Below are 22,560 nucleotides of genomic sequence, written 5' to 3' on the forward strand. Positions count from 1 at the left end.
GCGATTCAAATCCTTTTGCAGCGGCGAGGTCAGGGAAGAGAACGTGTAGACTGTCTCTTCGCAAGCGGCACCGCATTCGTTGAAGACTGAAATTTTATTCATTTAATCAAAATAAATCAATTTAATTTAGCCATTGATTACCATCAATAGCTAAATTGAAAAAAGTCAAGTTTCATAAGTACAGTAAAATTAATGTACACATTAATAATGCCTTCTCCTAAAATTACAAAACTGATCAAATAAAAAAATTACTTAGGACGTTAATCACGTGCATTCTTGATGAATATTTATTTCGGAATGATAAGCAAGCCACCTTACTGATATTTAATAATAAAATATGAAGTGTTTCTGTTATATTGTTGTGCAGGCAATATAATTTCATAAAACATCAGTTCATCATCTCACATAATTCATTTACATGTTTTTTTGCATACGAGGACATTAAAAACAGTCTTCTTTATATTCAACTCACAGTATGCACACTACAGAATTAAATTGCTGTAGCAACCATCAAGTTTGTTACTTGCCTGCTATAATAATGTATATTTTATTATTGTCATCATATGAAAATTTACGCTATTGTCATTTTTTCTCTTTCCTTCTTCGTTATTATGCTGATGAATTATAAATTTTTATTTCTAAATTTAGGTTTACGTATTTTGCTCACGAATTTATTAAACTCAATTCATTCTATAATTCTTTTAAATATTTTTATTGAATATTTTTATTATTAGCAATAATTTTTTATCTTTAGAACTTTTATGCTCACAAGTTTAATTTTGAAATATTTATAATGATTATTACATCAATAATATACTATGACAATAATTATTGCTAATATATTCGCAGTTAGATAGCTAGGATTACTTCATATATTGCCAACACTACTTATATAAAACTACTTTAACTCATATCGTATCGACCAATACTATAAAATTCAGCAAATAATAATCGTTTGCACTGTGCTTATTTACACAACAATCGTTCTGTAACTCAGCTTACAGTCCTCCTGGCAGTCCTGCGACGTGTTCACGGCGGTCATCATCAAGTAGACGAGATCATCGATGTCGCAGAATCGATCGCTTCCTGCCAAAAACTCTTTCATTAAGAGTCGTCATGTTTCTGACGGTGTTCAAAGATATAAATGACGCGTGGAATACAGGTGCATCTTGCATGAGCACGAGCATTTACTATTTACAAGGAAATTCCCAAGTATCTCGTCAAGTTTCCCACAGTTCCGAAGCGAGTATGTGACAAGCATGTGGTTCCTAAGCTTCTTGATATGTGCCAAGTTACATTTACTATCTGTCCGTGAATGTGAACGGTGAATTCACAGGTAATTACTGATGATTTTCGTTTTTCATATTTCCACAAAGGGCAGACAACGAGCACGCAGTTCCTTGGCTTCTGGTCGGATCTTTATCTATCCATAGATAATTTACAACTACCTTCTCTGGTAGTTCACCGTTTAAGAAGGGGTAGGTGACCAGCACGCAGTTTATCAGCTTCTTGTGTTCTTTTTAACTATCCATAGATAATCTCCAAGTACCTTGTCTGGTCTCTCACCGTTCCAGAAGGGGTAGGTGACCAGCACGCAGTTCCTGAGCTTCTTGTGGTATTTTTAACTATCCATAGATTTGTCGTCAGACAGAATGTGGATCCGCAGTCCACCGTGTAGCACCGTAGCTCGGTTGTTCATGTAATCCCAGTCAAGAGCTGGAATTATTAATTAGCTTAACTAATTAATAGTGATTTCAACCAATAATTATTTTTAGTATCCAAATATTAGTACGTAAATATGGTCAGTTGAGGAGAGAACTAAATAATTGCAAACAGCAGGTACTCAATTTCGATCCAACGGCATTTAAATTTTATATTTATATTCTCAATCATCTTTGTCTCAAGCGGAAAAGAAATCTTATTAGTTACCTAAAAACTGGAAAACAACCTGACAAAAAAAGTGAGCGACTTTGCGTGTCATTCGTTATTGGGGAACGATGAATGCACTGAAAAGTTAAAATCCCTTCAAGCATCATTATGCATGCGTTTTATTGAATGATTAACGCTTTTTACATATTTTCACAATAAATAGTTCATCAAATGAGATTTATGGGATTAATTTTGCTACAAAAGAAATTTCGTCGATACCCTTATTTTATGAAATGAAATCAGTTCGGTAGAAAATTCAAGGTTGAATGTTCATTAGATTATTAATAGATTATATGCTTGAGTCTATGTAATGTTTTTCGGCATATAACACATTAATAGTTCATTTACAGCTATTTTGATGTCTGAATTTGAATTATATCAGGTATTTATTTATAAAATAGGCATTTTGACGTACATGAATTCCCGTTTCAAATACCTAGCTTGCATCCGGAATAGGATAAATGCTTACGCTCATCGAAACTGAAGACTGTAGAAACATGCTCTTATGCCCGGATTCAAATGAGAATTACTTTCAGAATTAATCAAAGTTAATATATCAAAATACTTTCAAAATTAATTAATTTCAATCTTCTTTTTTTTAACGTGCGCTTGCATGTACCCGGAACAATGATGTGCCGTCCACAGATAACATATCATTTAATTGTAAAGCTGAATTAAATTTCCATCGAGGTACGTGATATTGTATGCTATTTATTTATTTAAAGCTAAAATTCATTTTTCATTAAGCAACGTGCAATTTTATTGTATTTATTGCAACTGAATTTATCTTTCATCGAGGCAAATGCTATTTTATAATATTTGATTAAAGCTAAATTTATTTTTCATAGCCACGTGCTATTTTATACTCTTTATTTAGTTAAATCTGAATTTATGTTTCTCTAAGCCAGGTGCTATTTAATACAATTTATGCTCAAATATTCATGAAAGTGAGTATTTTTTATAGTCGTGGCACAAGCTTTAAGATGTTTACTCTAGCATAATCAAATATATTAGTAAAACGAACATTTAACTTCGGAAAGAGTTTGATATTTATTTCAACTGAGTCTTTTCGAGATATGAATGAGCGTATAAATTTGACACCTTTATACACTTAAACTAAACTCAAAGTTTGCTTAGTAATTTAGAAATGGATTATAGGGCAACAGCGAGGTCTTCTGATAAATAATTGAGCCAATCACAGGGATTTTGAAAAATTTAAATGATCCCAACCGTGAACAACGGATAAAAATATTGAAAACTCACAAAGCTGTTGCAAAGGAACGCGAAAGTTCATGCCAATCCCTGCTGACACCGCCTCTCTGTTCTGCAGAATCTTCCTCGATATCTCAAAGGTTAGCCTGCAAGTGAAACAAAACGATTTTAAAGAAAGTCTAAACCAAGCTGACACCGCCTCTCTGTTCTGCAGAATCTTCCTCGATATCTCAAAGGTTAGCCTGCAAGTGAAACAAAACGATTTTAACGAAAGTCTAAACCATTTAATTATCTTTTCTACCGGAAGACGCGTAATAAGGCATGATAAAATTTTCTCCAAAGTGGATATTGAATTAAAAAATATAACTCAGCACTCACTGCAGTGAGTGACAGAGAGCATATTTTCTCGTCGACGAAAACGCGAAGTCACGGACAGACGGACATGGCGATCACAATAATGCATTTTTTCCATAAATGAGAAAATGCGCTAAAAAGTGAATAAATTTATTCAGTAATCGATTGGAGCTGTTGCATGGATTAATCTCTTTATTTTATGTTCAACAAACTCGCCATAAATTCCAATGAATACGGCCGAGAACTTGCCATAAATTTCGATAAATAGTTCAGTTAACTCGTCCTGAAATCCGATAATCACATCTGTGAACTTTTCCTAAATCCCAATAAACATCTCCGTTAACTCACCCTAAGCTTCTGTTAAACATGTCATTGAACTCATGTTAATGTTCCGACATAAACGTCAATAAGCTTAACGCAGCGTTCAGAAAACATGTCAATGAACGTGCCCTAATGTTCCCGATAAATATATCCCTGAACACATTCCAATGTTCCGAGAAACATGTTAAAGAACTTACCCCAATGTACCGAGCACAGTAGTGAAGTGTTTCCCGCAGCACTCATGGCCCGTATAGAACTCGTGTTCAAACACGCAGTCTATGATGAGGTCCTCACATCTGCACTCAAAATAGCAATTGAGTACGTTAATTTGTTTAAATTGCTTTTAATATTTAAACTCATTATTTTGCTCTCGTACTCGACGAGTTAGCTACCTATAACTTTACCCTTAAGGCAAATATTTTGCCTTTGTGTCCTAAAAATCTTGCTGCAAACTTGAGAAATACAGACTGCTTCCAAAATCACGTAATCATGAAATATGACCCTATTTACAGCAGATTAATTACAATGAAATTCCAGAACAAAACATTACCAATCTCTGAGTGCCTTAAAATTTATGATTTAAAAGATTTACTTGTATGCGAGCTTCCACCAAATGTTTCTAGCCGTGGTGTTGAGGCGCTTGAGGAGCTCGTGATAGTCACGGTTGGCAGCTTCGACATTATTCAGCAGAGTGTCAGTGAAGGCGACCTTGCCAAGCATCACAGTTGAAACTAGCGAGGCTTCGTACAGGGAGACGTTGAATTCTGCGGAATTGTCACAACTTTCTCCACGTTCTTTCATTAAAGAACCTCGTTGTTAAACGTTCCATGCTACTGGTGTCTTTTTACATAAAAGAGAATTAAACTACTAGCGCTTAACTGTAGGCTTCTAATTTCCGGAGCATATATTATATTGTTCATTATTAGTGAATTCGACGTCTGACGTAAGTCGACCAGATTTTTTACATGTATTATACTCGAATATGATTTATAGAAATCCTTAATATTAATGCTTCTTGGAAGGATTAAAATATAATCTATTTACTGACCTTCTAGAGCGCTGTAGTTGAAGAAGCCCGCGTTGCTGATCATGAAGCGTGGTAAGTAGAGACCGTTCCTTGAATCTTGGATTACTTTAACCTGGAAGATAACTAATTAAGTTACGAACACATTTTGTGTGATCCATCCATCTTCAAAGTAAAACAATACTACTGCAGCTAGCATTATGGATGAAATTCTTACACATGCGATTACCATTCACAAATTCAGTATCAAGCTACTGATTTTTTTCTAAATAAAAATAAGTTGAATTTTTAGAAACGATTTCCTATTTTTTTCAAGTAACTTTTTTATTTCTCAGCATTTTTGATGAACAAAGTGTTCGTGACTTTCTAAAATCCTATGAAACAAAGTCCTTAAATAACTAGAGTAATGAAACCCAACATAGGAGCTCAGACATCCAACTCAGATATTATACATACTTCCTTATCACTCACAACGCCCTGGTAGAAGCAAGAATTTTTTGCGTCTACTTACGCTAAATTTAATACATTTTAGTGTCCACTTAGTTGACAAAATCTTCGGCTATCGAATTCACATTGATATAGCATCTTGAATTCACCACTTCAACTCACTTTACTCTCGTAGTACGTCGGATGCATCATATTCCGAATCTGAGTGAAGCCGAGAAACAGGCCAATGACCGAAAAAGCCACTGCAAGCACGATCAAAGCGCAGGACATTTTGCGGCTGAAATGCCACACTCTATTCGAGTGCCGGTAACCATGCGCCGACGTGAACCTAGTGAACGATGTCACAAGAGCCCAGGGAATATCCAACTTCTTGGTTGGAACTTGAACTTCTTGCGGTATCTGTAACAATTTTTACAGAAAAATAAGCAAAGTTTGCAGACAATTGTTGGTTCAACGTTTGCATGAGTTACATAACTCTTGAAGACGCTCGAAATCAGAATGAGAAATGTTAGAATGTTATGAATTAGAACATAACTTCGACTCCCGTTTCGATTTCAGTCTAAATTAGCATTCAATAACTTTCAAATAAGAATCTAGATGTGGTTCAGGAAAATGTTTGGAAGAATTCTTGAATTTTATAATCGAGCTATGCATGTGTACATCAAGATGCGATAGGACATGTGTGTTTATGAATATTGATTACATTTTCTCAATTTTAGTGCAATAATTCAACTGGAATTATCTCACTCGATTCCATCAACCTGCATTTATTTCGACTATATATTATCAACTATAGATATGAATGAATGCCTATACTTACCGCCAGGTCAGGGTCCTGTTCCAAAACTGTTCCTCCGCTTGAGTCGCTTTTCATATTCGATTCTGGAAGCCATGGGCTGATGTTGATGATGTTCTTTTTATTCAACATTATTTTTAAGAAAATCGTATTTCCCTACATATAATTGTTGATGAGTCATGGAGAAGAACCTACAAATGAATTTAGTTTGAGATCGATAAACAAAATTATAAAAAACAAGATTTTCGAGATCGCTAGCTTAAAATTGTTGAGAAAACAGTGCTGATTAACAGATGGTTCAGACATTCAGCATCTGAAACAAATACTATAAATCCTATACCAGTTGATGATAGGGCACTATATCGTAGCCTCTAGTAAGACTAGTAGTAGTCGGAGATGCTACCTTTGACTAGAATACTCTGTCAACTGCTTGCCAATACTAATATAGTTATAGCGGAATTTATAGGCAGTTTCTATTATCAGGTGATTACTCTTGAAGTACAATATGATCTAAATTCCCCACCAAGCACAGTCTTCAATGCTTCTCTCAAGGCTGCGCTAGGTCTAATGAGGTTGTAAAGTCTCGAGCTGAGACTATGAGTCAGTTTTTTTATAAGTTCTGATGATGTCTTTGTTTGTGGTCTAAGTCAAATCAGACATCGATTGCTATCACAAAGAAGAAATTATCTTACTTCGTTTGGATACAATAACAGTGACCCGAATAAGTAGATATTATTCCGCCTCTTGGAACGCGGTTGAACTAATTTTTATCGGCCATCGTAACAGGTGCTAATTATCAAAGATTTTAGCATTTTCCTTGTGAATTTTGCATACAAATCCTCAATTCAATCAATTGAACGATATGTGATAACCTATCCAAAAGGACTTTTTATTTACTTTTCATTTGAGTTTGCGATAAATTATTGTGAGTGTGACTGATGAATTTATTCATTTTGTAAAAATTACTCCCATAGCCGTTACGTACATTCGGAATTGCTCTGATGGAAGAAATCAAAAACAGCGATCGTTGCTCAATAAGAAGGAGAACAGCGGGTGTTTTAGAGCTAGTGAGCGGCTCGTTGAATTAAGTGTTGATGTTATGGTCGTTGGGTGTAAGTGAAACCTATTTTCCCTGCTTAGATGACGAATTGCTATATTTTATCGCCCATCCAACAGGCCGAATAGCTCTAATGCGCCTGACCGATGAGTTGCAGCTGATGAATAGCTCATTACAGTTCTCATTTCCACCATATCTTACGACGAAAATATTTTTGCCTTAAGGGGGAAGTATACCCTAAAATTTTCGGATTTATCTTCTCTGGTATTTAGTATCGTCTTAAAGCTGACATTCTGCCCTATCCAATGATACCACTGGGATCCCTGTACGTGAATTTTTACTTACATGACGGCTCTTTAAAGGGGGGCGGGTGGGGGAGTTCCTTTACCTATGTGTACCAAATTTCAGAGTGATCCGTCCGTAAACAAAAAAGTTTTTCCGGAGGGTATACCTCCCCCTTTAGCTTTGTTCAAGGCATAAATCTATTGATAGTACAGGGTGAACCAGAATTAAGTAACCCTTTTAATTTGTTAATAAATAAAAAACTAAGAACGTTATGAAGTTGAAACTTGCTTTATTTAAAAGAAGAACATTTTTATGGTAATATTGTATCATAGTTACGTCATTATCCTGTATAGCTTGCTAAATTTGTGTTTAATTAGCAAGCCTTAAATTTTCATCATGATTCGCTACAGCAAAGAAGAAAGAACGAAAATCCTGTAAACCTACATCAGGACGATGTCAATAACAGAAGTTCAACGTGATTACAGGATCCATTTCAAAACAATAATCAGTCCTTCAAAAAAAAACAATTAAATCTCTTTATCGAAAATTTGCGGATACCGGGAAATTACTAATGAAGGTTATGAAAGCAACGAAGAGAAGAGCCCTATTTTGTTAAAACAATTGTGGTGGGCATTTAAAATATATTATATTTAAAAACTAGGATACAATATTACCATAAAAATGTTCTTCTTTTAAATAAAACAAGTTTCAACTTCATAACGTTCTTAGTTTTTTATTTATTGACAAATTAAAAGGGTTACTTAATTCTGGTTCACCCTGTATTATAGTCACTTCCAATTCAATCGCTGCAATTTAGGCTTTATTTCATTTAAATTTTTGATCTGTGAATTTTATTTCAAAAACTTTTGGTTTTAATTATATTAATTTCAAGCCGATCAAGGAACTAACGACTCTGCTGACATATTAATGGTAGCTTTTTCTTTTCTACTATAAATATGAAAAGATTTCAGCGGCCGAGAATTTCAGTGTGGAAAATAAGCATTTTGTTCATCAATATTATCATCTTACTATGCAATTCATCAATATTCACTGCCAACATCATCCATATGCACTGCTATTCTATTCTCCTCAATGAAACCTCGTGAGTGTCCTAATCAATCTAGACCATTACTATAAAAACGGGATTTTCAAATGATGCAATTGTGCATAAATAGTAAAAATTGTAAATAAAAAAAATAATGCATGACACTTATTAGTGTGTTTCTCTATTCTAAACTTTTCCAGCTTCGAATTCCCACACCAGATTCAAGCTCATTAGATTCTACCACAATTAGATTATCATCGAAAGTTCCAGATTTGTGTACTTGAAAACAAGCGAATTGCTTTGGACTACAGGTTCTATACTTCAGATTTGAGTGCTACATGAAATTACTAAAATGATTTTTTACATTGTCCACTAACAGACCATATAAGCAGTAATTTTTCAACAAAATACATGTACAAAATTTAATATTATGTAACGGCGTAATTTACTCACAAAAAAATGGTATAAAAATAATCGACACAACATACCCTTCATCAGCAAGATCGTCACAATACATCAATGACAAAACGCGCGTCGTTTTTTCACAATAAAATAGCATCCAACATGGTTGAATACTGAAAATGAGAAAATCAAATATTCTAAAACCCATGACATGACAACTCATTCGGAAAAAGACACAAATTTTACAGTATGTACAGATATAAATCATTACCAGTAGTAATGATATTTAGTACTGATATCCTAACTATATAAATTACATTACATTATATCGTGAGCGATGCAGGGTTAGCCAGCTAACATGCTATGAAATCCTGCTCAATTCAGGACAATATCGTCTAGTTTTGCCTCCTTATTTCTAGACAATATCGTCTAGTTTTGCCTCCTTATTTCTAGACAATATCGTCTAGTTTGCCTCCCTTATTTATTAAATTTCGCATTACGAAATTTCTGCTGAAAACAACTATTATAATTTATGATTGTCACATTACCCGTTGAACTGATGCTTTTGGTCGCAGAAATAATTAATATTTACATTATTTATTTCATTAAAAAATTAATACGAGGCAATTGTTATTTAGATGTCAAAGATTATTCAGGTTGCAATGTTAGGATATTCTGCAGGTGCATGAGTGAATTATTTTACAGCAGAAAATTTGTGCCAAATATATCAGCCTTTAAAAATGAGTTTCTTTCCAATGTATTCTAAGTTTACTTTGAGTGTCATTATAGCCTATAAACCCGAAAATGGGCTCCTATTTACTTATAACATTACTTTTTATACGATTATGTAAATGTGACAATAAAGCTATGAGTCGAGAAGTGAAGAACGGACTGATATGATATATCACTCATAACTAATCTTTTGACGATGAAATTTTTTTACATGAATTTGTCAACTGCCCCTAAAATCAATTTTTCTGCTGGGTGTGACCAAGGTTTCGACATTTTATCCTGAATCCTATAACTAATCATTAACAGTCTATAAATTAACATTCATTTTTTATTTCTAGCAGATACTACCAATTTAGCCCCTACTTTAGGTTGTAATTTTTTTTAGATTTGTATCTTCTATAAGGAGGAGCCTCAAAACTTGATTCTATTTTAAACTGCGATCTTAGATATGAACATATGAATAGGTTACTCAGTAAAACAACGATTTAAACTCAATTATTTTTCGTCCTACAGTAATTTTGTTTGATTACAGTAATTGATTATAATATGGCTGGATTGCCATACTATAATCACTAACGATAATATTGTTGTTGTCAGTCACAGCTCTCACGTACAAATGTCAATGAGAAAAGTTAATGAGAATAGCGATCATATAACTTGAGGATGAGTTTGGTTATAGTCATACTTAATAGAGATTAGAAGGGGTAATGAGGCTGAGATTTCAGATTAAGAGATAAACCTCTACCTGTTATAGATATACGTCTGAGATATAAACTGAGTATATGGAAATACGTCAGAAGCATTGAGCAAACTGAGCATATCCGCTCTCTGTTCTCTGCTCAAGACTGAAGTTTTCGGCGAGCTACAGGCCTTTTATAGGCGTGACCTAGCTGACGTCACTAAGACGTGAGTCACTACCGTGTAAATAAGGAAGTGGGCATAAATAAGAAAGTTTCCATGGTGGTGTTATCCAAGTATGGAAGTTTCCAAGAACATAGCTAAGTTCAAATGGTAGTAAGAATTTTTTAGCAATTATCACATAACAACAATAACGTGATGTCTAGTTGTACTTTAGAAGTACCCGAAGTTCGTGTGCTTAGCCGTCCAGAGATGCATGCACAGGAGTCGATTATATAGTCTACGGTATTTCATACCAAGATTTAAGTATCTTATCTGCACACTCCAATATCAATGAGAATCGTTTAAGTAAAATTTTATTTTTATTCTTTTTTTGTTCCTTCAACTAAATCAAAATGAATACAGAGCTTAACATTCTGAACGATAGGAAGAACATTTATTCCTATTTCAATAATTTTGAAAATATTTTGATTCACAGGTGTCGTTTACTGCCTCACATTTATGTTATTTATGCGCTGATTAAGGAGCTGATGTCAGAAAGGGTTGCAATTTATTTTCTTCTTGTGCTTTTAACAAAATAATCGATACCGGAGTACTCAATAAAATAATGGATAGCGGAGTATCCTACATGTGGTGAGGGTTTCAGCATGCATTACGTTTCAGCCCCTAATTCAAGCATTATATCCGTGTTGATGGTGTTAGCCACAATTAATAATAACAGGTTCCCGACTTTTAGACTACAAACCGAAGTGTTCACGTGTTTGTCTTCAGACTGGAGACTCGAGATTCGACAACATAGACTTAAGGCATTTAGACATTACCAAATGCGTCTTTTTAAACCGTTTACTAATAGACCGGATATAAGGAAAATTTATCATGAAATACTTACGTATTAATTATTAATATTAAGCGCACATGAACACCCAAATAATATACATTGAAAGCAATAGGTAACACTTTACCACTATCCAGAAGGCCAACATGATGATGAAAATAGCACAAGAAAGTTCGAAGTTGCAGCATAGGTAATCGAAAAGTGAGAAATTACAGAATAATTAATTCGAAACCTTGAGCTTATATATTGCAAGCAGTGGGGATTAATGTTGATTAATGTTGATTAATATCAAAAGCGGCGATGGGTTAGCCTGGTAGCAAATTATATATTAATAGAATACTGTGCTTTGCTTATTTTTAAAAAATTCAGGACAAGGTATTGTGCTACGAAACTTTTGTGAAAAACATAGATTATTATAAATAAATGACTATTTAACAAAACTGATATGATTGCCACTTTAAACGATGTACTGACTGCTCTGTTAACAAGCAAAATTTAGATTTTGCAAACCAGATGATTTTATCGTGATTTATTGCATGATTTATCTAATTAAGTTTAATAATTGTTTCCATTATATAAATTGTTATTATCATTAAAAAATTTAACCATAACATTTATTTCAAGTAGGAAAATTAATACGAATCAATTGTCACTTAATTGGATGTCACGGGCAATATTGGTTCCAATGATTTTAAACCTTGGAGGTACATGAATAATGCTTTAGCATTTAATTCATCCAACTACATTGGCATTTAAGAATTTTTGTTTAACTATTTGAAGCATTTTTTGGTTTTTCAGTTCATGAAGCTAAAGCTGAGTTTTTGAAGCTGAGCGAGCTGAGTTATTGAAAAATATATCGTTATAAATTAATTCTTGTAACTTTCGAATTTGGCTATGCCTCAAAAAGTAGAACGGCTTGACTGCTACGGCTGCTGTGACGCCATACGGCTAATCTACGCTAACCTAGTGGCGTCACATTCAAAGCATATTTAACATAGAATATAACACTAGTTGCGTGCTTCTCTGGCCAGAGATTCTTCTTGCACTAATAACTAATAAAAGTCTACGATTAACCCATTCAATATTTAAGTTTCTAAAAGTGTTATTCCTCATAAAATAGAGGTTATTTTCCTCTATTAATTTTTACTTAATTATTAACTTTTTTGACTCACTAGGCCATCTAAAATAATTCAAGTTGTGTAAAGAATATTTTTCGATGTTGTTTGCTATAATCGCCAAATTAAAATAATATAAATTAATTTTCATCTCAGGCGCTATGCATATGAGCCACTGACATCACTAATATCAGGTGGGCACAAACTATTTAGGAAATCCAACGCATATTCCAAGTTTAAATGTATTATATACCCCTGTTCTCATTTATACGTTTTTCTTAATTTAAAAATTAGAAGTAAACATGTTTTTGAGAAGCTATGAGCGGATAACAATAATATTACTATAATACGGATAATATAATATATATGGATAATGTATAATATAATAATATAATAAAATAGGGAAAACAGTAATATTGCGCTGTATTTTGTAAAATATTAGTATTCATCAGAAATTAATATAATTCGAAGTGACGTACGTATAGTCGGTATAGATCCTTAAAAATTCAGGTCGTGTGCTTCGCAGTTTTCTTGGTGAATTTGTGCAGGTGCGCAGATGGAAGCATAAAAAATTTTGTTGCGGAATATATGAATTATAACCACTTATTGACTCTTATGTAATTAAAATGAAAGAATATCAGCGTATATAATTCGTCTAAAACATGACGCAATTGCGCTGTTTCAATATACTTGAAAGTAAGTTTAGTTTTGGATTCCTTAATTAATACCCAAGGCATAAATGGAACAGGTGCCGACATACATGTAACAGTATTGAAAGTTTCTCGGTAGTGTCAAGCCATAAGTAAGATCGGTCATCTGAATGTGAAAACTTTGAGTACAGTAGAATTTGGGATTGTATACGATAGATACATCGAGTTCCTTTGCAATAACTAGTTTATGTTATGTTTTCAATTACTCTTTAATTTTGATAGAATTTTTAAAGCATTTGCAGATGTGCGTCAGACGTGCTTTGACAGTTGTAACAAATTTGGTTCCAACTGTCATCATCATGGTTCACTCCTGAATTACAGAACTCATCACACAGTAATCATAAAGCCGCGATGTGATGAATATCATGACGGCGAGCAACACGATGATGAACTCCGAGAAGGTGATGAGGGAGGCGCCCGTGAACAAGCCTATTTGTCCACCTAGGGAACCTGTTCACAATAACATTCACTGTGAATTCAATTGATAATAATACAACTAATCAATGCTAATTAAAAGAAGACATATGTTAACATCATTTCAAAGTTAAATTAAATCCAATTATTCCGTAATTTGGTGTTCATAAAACAGTAATTTGAGAACTTCAGAAACATTCCATCTATTATCAAACGCACGGAAATAACAAATTTTCTACTTCATACAAAAGTATGGTAGATCAATATAAGGAGTGCCCGTTATCCCTGCGATTTTGAAAAAAATAACTAATGACAGTCTTTTACCAAAACGAGTAACGGCCAACCTTCTTTTCTGTCGTCCCTTTTTGGATCAAATATTTTAATCCCGCTATCCCGAATCCCGTTAATGACTATATAGCTAATCTATGCTAACTTAGTGAAGTCGCATCAAACATGTATAACATAGAATATAAAACTTGTATTCTACTATATTGTCAATATGTGCAGCTTTGTTATAATTTACTATTCTCCCGCAAGGAATAAATTTAAAGCTAGTTAATATTCGATACGAATAATATTGTGGATGCGCACTCGAATGGCCCCTATATATTTGTAGTGCAGATAAAGACTAATTTGACATAAATATATTCATAAGATTTTTGACGCGTTTAGTGCTTGTTTATTTGTACTCTGTTGGTGGAGTTACACAGAGGGCTGCACGGGCGTGCATCAACGTTACTCATTTTAAATCTCACCTCTATAGAAAGCGGAGTGAGATTGTTAAAAAATGTGACTGCTGGGTCAGTTAAATAAAAATTTAGTTAATAAATTATAAATTCATTCTTCCGAAAAGAAATTTCGGTACAAAACTTTTAATATGAGTTTTGCACTAAATACGGGCTTGAGTGAGTCTCTCCAATTTACGTATTTTTTATTTGAAACTATTTACTATACTCGGGATGACTGGGTTTGGATGATCTGATTCTTAAATTGTAAAGATAATTATAATCTATACCCAGCAACACCAGGTTAACCAGCTATACCCAGCAGCACCAGGCTAACCAGATAACTTTATATAAAACTTCTATGCAATTAGCGCATTAGCAAGTACGTAATTCCTAGTAGCACAGAATACTAAACTGTTGTTTCATAACCGCTGGCCTAGTTTGAAGGTCCTCGTAAGCCTATTTCATAAGCCTGAACAGCTGAGAGGTGAAAAACAGTAACTCTTTAATTTCCCATTCAATATTATCATAGTACAATATGAAATATCTTCAAAAGCCAGTAGCGTTCCCTGTGTGAGTTTTTAAGTAAAATATTTCTGGATAATTGTATTGAAAATAATCACACAAAAAATGAATAACTTACTAAGCAAGATCATGAGGTCTGGCCGCGACTGAGAGAAGAGCGTGTAGCTGAGCTTCGTGTAGAACATCGTGAACGCGCCCTGCACGTACCAGCTGAAACCAGAAAAAAATTATATAAGGTTAAGGAGCTTTTGTTAGTCGTTTTAAGCCACTGAGTTGCCATTACTTTATTAATTGATCTATGGAAGATAACAAAGCAAAGTCACCTACTTCTCTTCATGGAGAACCATTATGCAACATTTATTTTTGACCAAATGTTTTTTGACGAAAAAGAATTAAATATTGCAAAATTTCAACTCCTGATAGCATCTAAAATAAATTGATGAATTAGAAAAGAAAATGCAAATCTTGGCAGTGAGACTCGCCTGTCGTTTCGCGGTTTCTCGAGTTGGTACGTCAGGACTGTGTTCTGTGTGGAGTATGTGTAGACTGTCTCTTCGCATGCGGCCCCGCATTCGTTGAAAACTGAAATTTACGCGTAAGAGGCAAGAAAAAACAGGAAAAAAGTTTATGTTTGCTCACCTACGCCTTTTTTTAATTTTTGTAACATTTCTTGAGCGGATCAGAAAAATGTTTGCCCGGTGATTTCTGTAATTCACGCAAAATAATATAAACAAAATTTTATAGATCGATTCTGTTTCTGCATTTATGTTCCATGATGAATACACCCAAATGTACTTTATTGTGATTATCCTGCCCCTTTGTACGTTTCATAAATGTTGTGGCGAAAATTTTACATCAGCAAAATTTTATCTTTTTTATTCTAAAATCCATTCGAATTTTCTAATCAAAACTATAACGTATTGGCATATTCCATGCGACCATAGAGCTGTATGTTCTCTTGAAATTTGTTCAGTTACTATAAACAAAAAAATTGGATATCAATAATAATGGATTATTATTACCTTGAATTAATTATTGATAAGAAAACTTGTCAATGACATAGACATCTATTCGTAACAGCGCGAACAAGCATCTGTAAAAAAAATCAAAATAATGGATTCGTTGGAGGTGTAGATATAAATCTTCACAATTTTTTCCGGAAATCTGATAATTTTTTCATCATTTGACTTCATTAGCATTTTTACGACGCCTGGCATAGGCTAAATAAGATGTAGAGAATTATTGGACTAAATTTATCCCTGTATAGTTTGAAATATATTCACTATGAAAACAATCATGCTCGCAATCAACGTAACATATTGCATGGTATTTTGTAATTCCTCCTTGTGTATTCAGTTTTTCTCTTCTGCAGTCTGAAAATTGAAGGAAAAGTTGCAATTATAGGTATATACTATGATTAAAATATTTTCGTATCTAAAGTCGCACCATTATTGTAATTTTAATTTTCTTAATATGATTATCATAAGAATGAGCAAAGTGACAATCATGTTATAGTTCAGAAAACTTTTTATTTGAAATTGTACGTTGCTACAGCAAACATTCGTAACTCCGCTCACAGTTCTGTTGGCACTCCTGCGAAGCGTTGACGCCAGTCTCCATCAAGTAGACGTGATCATCGATATCACAAAATCGATCTTTTCCTGCAACGAACAATTTTTTGTGCACTGTTTAATTCCAAGATCAAATGAAATTACTTGAAAAAAATGTATTTTTCGTAGTGCTTTTGCAGTGCAGATATAATCAGAATTTTTCAATTATTATATATCAATTATTACTTACTTATTATTTCTCAATAATTGCTGTTGTTCAATTATTTTACTCTGTTTATAATCAGACAGGAACTTATTTTCTATTATTCGCTTCTGCTTGGTAGTAGGTCTTGAACCATATACCAATGACCGAGCACAAATATATTTTACGTATGAAATTACCAGTCTCTCGCAGTTTCTGAATAGGTAAATGAACAGCACACAGTTCCTGAGCTTCTTGTGGTATTTTTAACTATCCATAGATAATTTCCATGTACCTTGTCTATATAGTCTCTCACCGTTCTAGAAGGGGTAGGTGACCAGCACGCAGTTCCTGAGCTTCTTGTGGTACTTTCTACTATCCATAGATAATTTCCAAGTAACTTGTCTAGTCTCTCACCGTTCCAGAAGGGGTAGGTGACCAGCACGCAGTTCCTGAGCTTCTTGTGGAAATTTTAACTATCCATAGATAATTTCCAAGTACCTTGTCTGGTCTCTCACCGTTCCAAAAGGGGTAGGTGACCAGCACGCAGTTCCTGAGCTTCTTGTGGTATTTTTAACTATCCATAGATAATTTCCAAGTACCTCTTCTAGTCTCTCACCGTTCCAGAAGGGGTAGGTGACCAGCACGCAGTTCCTGAGCTTCTTGTGGTATTTTTAACTATCCATAGATAATTTCCAAGTACCTTGTCTGGTCTCTCACCGTTCCAGAAGGGGTAGGTGACCAGCACGCATCTTGGTGCACTTGTGGACGCTGGCGGCGTGGCAGTTCTGACCAACGACGGCGCGCTCTTCGTACGGCGCGTGGCTGGGGGTGCACGACAGCGAGCTGTCCCACCACGGCACGATGCTCTGATGCAGGCCTGTGTTGTCGATCTGATAGGATTAGATTTCAACAACATTTCATATTACTCTGATGAGCTATTTTCTCATGAAACAAATCGAATTGTGAGACATTGGCCTGTATGCTAAATAGGGCACTAGCACTACGAAGTAGCACTATGCACTACGAAGTGTCCTGTTGGCATGCTAAATACGTCACAGATACTAAGCACTTCGAAGTAGCTCTACAATGTTTAGTGTCGCTTAGTGTCGCACTACTGATTCGTGTGCAGAAAGACTTTGAAGTGCTACTTCGCTGTTAGAGTACTTTATAGTGCCGCACTACGCTATGAGTCTATTGAAGAATAGTAGTTAAGTGCTCAAATAATTAATCATTCCCTAAGTAATTCTTATTCTTTGCAGAAGATTGATGTAAAATGTTTAATTGTGATGGTAATGGTACTAATGAAAATTGTGATGGTGAGCTGAAATTCGCAATGCGTCTGCGCACCTTTCCCATCACATATTCAAAGTCCACGCTTACCAAAGACATAGAACAAAAGAGAGAAGCATGGAAAGTTCTTGCAGAAGAATTCAAAATGACTCCAGAAAAAATAATAAAAATAAAATTCAAAACATGGTCTCAAAAACAAGAAAAGTATTTTTTACTTCTACGCTGTTCATCTATTTCGCCAAGGAAAATGTCAGCCATAAGAATAACATGTTGTTCACTGAAGCGGTACACTTTTTTATATTCATGGCATGCTGTTCCTGAGGTTTTTACGCGATGATGCCTTTGCTGTAAGCCAAACAGATCCATAGCTGACGAAGTAAACAAGGTTAAATACACCGTAGTGTCGTCGTGAAGTGCGGTGGGTAGGACACTTTAAATTTTTGTAGTGCGCGTTATGCTTTTGGCCCTATTTAGCATACCAACCGTAGTGTTCCATGCCGCACTATGGCTTGTAGTGCGTAGTGCTACTTCAAAGTGCTAGTGCCCTATTTAGCATGCCAACCGTAGTGTTCCATGTCGCACTACTACCGCACTACGGCTTGTAGTGCGTAGTGCTACTTCGTAGTGCTAGTGCCCCATTTAGCATGCGGGCCAATCTCATCATGCAGGAAGAAGGCAAGTCTGCACTCAGCACAACAGTTAGGGAGTGATTCATTTACTGACCAGGTGCCATATTCTCATCAGTTCCGAAATTTGTAGCAGGAGTTACGTTATTCAATTTCACTTTCCCATCGTTGATTGGCACTTGGCAGGCTCAGCTTGAATAATTGTCAGTTATATACTAACTTGATTTAGGCTTTTATTCATTTATGATAACCCGCCTCTTCATTTATTTCTTTGCATTGTTCAACGATTCGGTGCGTTAGAATTTAATCATATTTCAGCATTCGGCATGATTTATTTTCGATGCAAGTAACTTCAAAGTTTATCCAAACAATTATTCAATAAATTTTTATCTATTCTATTCTAATTTTTTACTAGTAACCGTGATGGATCCATCGAATACTTTAAAACCCAAAATGTACAATCTTCGTACAAGTAACGTCTTCTATGAAAATGTACAAATATTGATATTATTTTTGATTAAGGCATATATTTTCTCAGAAATTTATTCTTATTCAAGCTATCCTAAGTTTAAAAATAAGGATAAAATAATATGAGATAAAAAATAAAGATACATTTTATTTCTGACTCAATTTGATACAACTTACTTTGGTGTAGGAAACAGCCACCATGGCGCGTTCACCTGTCGTTACAGACACCAGCGAGGACACTTCAGAGTCATAGCCTTTGTCGTCAGATAAAATGTTGATCCGCAGTCCACTCTGTAGCACTGTTGCTCGGTAGTTCATGTTATCCCAGTCTAGAGCTGGAAACCGAGAAAATTTCATCGTCTGTATCATGTATAACTTTCAATAATGGCGTCAACGATGAGTACATTCATTATAAATAACTGAACAAAAAATAAATAACATTCATAGAACCCCGGCATCATGAAGAAATTTCTTTCTTCGGCATATAAATGATTATACTCTCCCCATACCATCGCTTATTTAGTCTCTAAAAGAGTCTTAAATCTTATGATTTTATGATGCTGATTTTTGTTGAGAACTTTAGATAATATTGCGGCCACATTAATTCAAGTTTTTTAGGTCCAAAAATGTTTTGTGCTAGATAGAAAATATTATTTACTGGTCGTAGGGAACTATTATTCTTAAAATCGAATTCTGTGAAAGCATAATTTGTCTCTAAAAATATATTATGTAAGATGAAAATTTTTTAAACGGACAGAGACAAACAAAATTATCTCGGGAACTTAATTCGGATTTTGATCAACAGGAACCCGGACTTAATAAATACAAGCAAATTATTGTGTATACCTTCGTTGTAATTTACTAATATATATTGCGACGTCTTGAACCACAATATAATTACGTAGAATAAGCTTATTTAGAATGCAGAGGAATATGCTTATTTAGAATACAATTTAATTTTGAAAAATATGCTTATTTAGATTGCAGAATGCTTGAACCACAGTTTAATTATGTAGAATATGCCTTTTTAGAATGCAGACGGCCGCATCTTGATACATAATAAAAAATTTCATGACAAGTACCCTTCGTTAGCCCGTTTCTCGGAGAACAAAGAAAAGTGCAAATTTACTCTGACACAATAGCAAGGCCATCACCTAAATTGCATCTTGTTCCATAAAGAACGGATCCACTTATATCTGGTTTTGTGCGCTCTGATGACGCAAATCTCTTCAAAGAAAGGAATTATCATTGAGGATTTAAAAGCAAAGCGGACGACGGCACTGGATTTCAATAGCATAATTGGATAATTCCAACGGTCCAGTATTCTTTGTCTTTTGGTACTCTATGAGAAACCAAACAATAAAATGTTATAACTTATTATTTTCACTTTTTTTTCTTTTTCAATGACCTACAGAGCACTTGAATATGGTTTTGCATTTGAAAATTTATATTTTATTTAAATTCTGTAGTAAGCAGTTTTAAAAGACATAATAAAAATGTTGCGGACTATTCGAGGTCCGCAAAGGCGCAATTATCAACTTTCATGATAAATTGAATAAGTGTGTCATACAGGGTTTTTTACTTTCGGTATCCCACAGACAATACGGTTTCTGAAAGGAAATCGGTAAATATACAGTATCTATTTACACAATGCAAATATTAAATTGCTCAGTAATAATCATATTTATGAAGGTCACAAATACTTACTTACAAAAGACACAGTCGCATCTTCGAACACGAAAGTTGAGTTTACTATGATTTGTTCCTGATCGTATAGGTTGGTTGTCGACTCTATGGCTGACTCGTACGAATGAAACAAAGATTTGGCAAAACCTCGCCAAACTAAGCTTCGAAAGTAAAGCAAATATTGCGTTCAAAATAACCAATAACATACGTTTGGCGACGCGGATTTTTATAGCGTATGGTACCTGTAGTGAATTAAATGCGTATACATAATTTCAACTCACATAATGGTTTCACAGGTACGCGAAGGTCCAGGCTGAGTCCAGCAGCTACGGCCTCCCTGTCCTGCAGAATTTTGTTCTTCGTCACAAACGTTAGCCTGCGAGTAAAAAGAGGAGAGCTTTGAAATGAGGAACAGCAATCCATTACCAATTTACAAATTTACATCAATCTACAAATTTACATCATTAATTTTAGAAAATTCCTCAAAAGTACAGTACAATCAATGAAGACCGAATTCCAGCTTCTAGTATTGCAAACTGACATTTTTAGAAGCATTGAACGTGCCAAACCTCAATAATACAACAAATATAACTCAGTACTCACTGCAGTGAGTGACAGAGAGCGCATTTTCTCGTCGACAAAAACATGAAGTCACGGACGAACAGACAGACAGACGGACGGACAGACGGACCGACAGTTGGATATGGCGAGCACAATAGCGCATTTTTTCATAAATGAAAAAATGCTCTAAAAAGGCATGCGAGTGAACTCAACCCCAGGCTGCTGAGCTCATGCAATTAAACTCACCCCAGGTAGCCGATCACATTTAGGTTTACTCACTCCAAGTTGTCGAGCACATGTGAGTAAACCGACCCTAAGTTTCCGAGTACATGTAAGTTTGCTCTCCCCAGGTTGCCGAACACATGTGAGTAAACTGACCCTAAGTTTCCGAGTACATGTAAGTTTGCTCACCCCAGGTTGCCGAACACATGTGAGTAAACTGACCCCAGGTTGCCGAGCACAGTGATGAAGTGTTTCTCGCAACACTCTTGGCCCGAGAATGACACGCGTTGGAACACGCAGGCGAGTATTAGGTCCTCACACCTGTTAGACGTATGAATGAAAAAGATCCATTTATTATCAGAATGAACAACCAAACCCAATGAATTTCAATAGGAAAGTTGGTAATACGCTAAATCTTTTTTTTTAATAAAAAAATTAAGTAACGACAGATGTTTGGTCGTAATTTTTAAAATCTAAAGTTAATTCAGAAGAAGTAACTTGGAACATGACCGGTAATTCACATTCCATTGAAATTCAAAATTGACCAATTTATTTAATGGGCCAACATTTTACCCTTATTTATTTTCATTTTAAAGTAAACACTTTACCTGTATGCGAGTTTCCGCCAGATGTCCCTCTCCGTAGTGTTAAGGCGCTTGAGGAGTTCGTGGTAGTCACGGTTGGCTGTGTTAGCGTTGTTGATGAGGTGTTCTGTGAAGGCAACCTTGCCAACCATGACTGAAGACAACAGCGAGGCTTCGTACGAGGAGACGTTGAACTCTACGGGAAGAGCATGACACTTTACGCACATTTCAATAAGTAATTTTAAACTCGTGACGAAATCTATCTATCTAAAAATAATCGTGATGAAATCTATCATTTATCTAATACTCATTGTTAGTGACGCTCAAGCTTTAATTATAAGATAAATGTACATGCATATGTCATTGGAATTTCGTCTCTTTAGGACATTTACTAAATGTTTCATATGAAGTTCACAGAATAATGTAGAAATAAAAGTGTTATGTTCAAAAAATTCATATGTGGTGTTAACATTTAAAAAATCCAATCTTCAACTTCGAATGATACAGTATTCTTCAAGGTTCTGCAGAAAAAATCTATTATATGAACATATAATTTTAAGTTTGGTAAATTGAGATAACTTG

The 22,560-nt window shown here is 34.7% G+C and overlaps 1 protein-coding gene and 1 long non-coding RNA gene across 2 annotated transcripts; both read right to left on the minus strand.

Moving 5' to 3' along the window:
- Nucleotides 1-4,540: 4,540 nt before the first annotated feature.
- On the minus strand, nt 4,541-5,502 carry LOC125179178. The gene is made up of 3 exons (XR_007157167.1): nt 5,450-5,502; nt 4,865-4,955; nt 4,541-4,580 (listed from the first exon to the last, which is right to left on the minus strand). It is a non-coding gene; the product is annotated as an uncharacterized LOC125179178 (long non-coding RNA).
- Nucleotides 5,503-13,156: 7,654 nt separating this feature from the next.
- LOC108679203 (acid-sensing ion channel 4-B) lies at nt 13,157-22,205 on the minus strand. The gene is made up of 10 exons (XM_018167802.2): nt 22,003-22,205; nt 21,617-21,715; nt 20,893-20,987; nt 19,103-19,260; nt 17,259-17,431; nt 16,956-16,990; nt 16,364-16,447; nt 15,269-15,368; nt 14,905-14,996; nt 13,157-13,572 (listed from the first exon to the last, which is right to left on the minus strand). The coding sequence occupies exons 1-10, from the start codon at nt 22,203-22,205 to the stop codon at nt 13,427-13,429; spliced, it is 1,185 nt and encodes a 394-aa protein (XP_018023291.2). The 3' UTR covers nt 13,157-13,426.
- Nucleotides 22,206-22,560: the final 355 nt, after the last annotated feature.

The sequence above is a fragment of the Hyalella azteca genome, unplaced genomic scaffold (assembly GCF_000764305.2).
Source record: "Hyalella azteca isolate HAZT.00-mixed unplaced genomic scaffold, Hazt_2.0.2 contig15610, whole genome shotgun sequence".
In the NCBI taxonomy this organism is placed as follows: Eukaryota; Metazoa; Arthropoda; class Malacostraca; order Amphipoda; family Hyalellidae; genus Hyalella; species Hyalella azteca.

Excerpts from the sequence above, each read along its gene's own strand:
- LOC108679203 (XM_018167802.2), bottom strand. The coding sequence starts at position 22,205 with ATGTGCGTAAAGTGTCATGCTCTTCCCGTAGAGTTCAACGTCTCCTCG. Across the intron at positions 19,261-20,892 it reads CGTACCTGTGAAACCATTAT|CTCTAGACTGGGATAACATG; the intron begins GTGAGTTGAAAT and ends CTCGGTTTCCAG. Across the intron at positions 17,432-19,102 it reads TGGCTGTTTCCTACACCAAA|ATCGACAACACAGGCCTGCA; the intron begins GTAAGTTGTATC and ends TAATCCTATCAG.